At 41.9% G+C, this 1,211-nt stretch overlaps 1 protein-coding gene across 1 annotated transcript; it reads left to right on the top strand.

The window, feature by feature from the left end:
* Positions 1 to 363: 363 nt before the first annotated feature.
* On the top strand, positions 364 to 588 carry SMIM15 (small integral membrane protein 15). The gene has a single exon (XM_010135326.1). It carries the CDS (start codon positions 364 to 366, stop codon positions 586 to 588), a length of 225 nt encoding a protein of 74 aa, XP_010133628.1.
* The last annotated feature ends 623 nt before the right edge of the window (positions 589 to 1,211 follow it).

Raw genomic sequence — 1,211 nt, forward strand, 5'->3', positions numbered from 1 at the left:
GCGCCTCCCCAGCAAAACCTGCAGCGCCGTCAGCCAGCCGCGCTCGCTTTCCTGCTCTGCCACACTCCGCTGTTTTCCGACGGCGCAGTGTGTCTTGGTACGAACCAAAGCTCTGATGGTTAAAATGAATAATTATTTTGTGAACACAGTACTTTATGACAGGGTCAGCGCTTTGTGCAGCACTTTCACATATTATGCCCAACTTTTAACTTCTACCAAAAATGAGCTTGCTCTTCAGTAATGAAAGATGGTGACTTACACTTAAATGGTAATTGCCGTGTGTGCATGCTTTTATTTTTGGGAATACTCAGAAATTATTTTTCTGTTATTTCGTAGGGTTTTCCCAGTTGAAAAACAAAGAAAATGTTGGATATTAAGGCTTGGGCTGAATACATCGTGGAGTGGGCTGCAAAGGACCCATATGGCTTTCTTACTACAGTGCTCCTGGTCCTTACACCATTGTTCATAATTAGTGCAGGACTCTCATGGAAGCTTGCAAAAATGATTGAGGCCAGGGAGCGAGAGCAAAAGAAGAAACAGAAACGCCAAGAGAATATTGCAAAAGCCAAACGAACAAAGAAGGATTAAATGGGGGAAAAAAAAGCCCTTCCTTGTGCAAAGAATCTGCTTTTTGAATGAAACACTTGTACAATTTGTGTGGTAACTGGCCTTTGATACTTGATCCTGTTATTTCTTGAAGTAAGACGTTTAATCCCTTCAATGTATCTTTTCTGTTGAGATGATTTGTGTTAATGTTTGCCCAAGTGACACTTGTTACAGTCTTGTAATCTACTACTTCTGTACCAGAACAGGTTGTACTAAGTCTGCGTGTTAAATTAAAAAATCTGTTGGGTGGTTTTGGAGGTAGATTAATTTTTTTCCTTAGCTGAGCTGTGACTGAACAAGTATCTTGAAGTTGTCAACTCACAGGGAGAATGTGAATGGTAAACCGGATTTACAGAAATGCAAGTTTTGGTATACCCACAGCAGAGCTTAGAGATAAACTAGCTGCAGACTGAGGGAGCATACGTTACTGATTTCCTTTAAGGACACGGCGCGCCCGTGGGAACTGCTGTAGAGGTTTTGATGGTGGCACTTGTCTGCAGAAAGAACCTACCTTAGTTCTTCCTGTTGCCTGAACTATCGGTGATCAGCTCTAGGGTACTGCTTGTTCTTACGATGTTCATTTGTCTTAAGCCACTAGTTCTACA

The sequence above is a fragment of the Buceros rhinoceros genome, unplaced genomic scaffold (genome assembly GCF_000710305.1).
Source record: "Buceros rhinoceros silvestris isolate BGI_N320 unplaced genomic scaffold, ASM71030v1 scaffold274, whole genome shotgun sequence".
Lineage (NCBI taxonomy): Eukaryota > Metazoa > Chordata > Aves > Bucerotiformes > Bucerotidae > Buceros > Buceros rhinoceros.

Bases quoted from the DNA above. Each gene is read 5' to 3' on its own strand.
- SMIM15 (XM_010135326.1), top strand. From the start codon at position 364: ATGTTGGATATTAAGGCTTGGGCTGAATACATCGTGGAGTGGGCTGCA.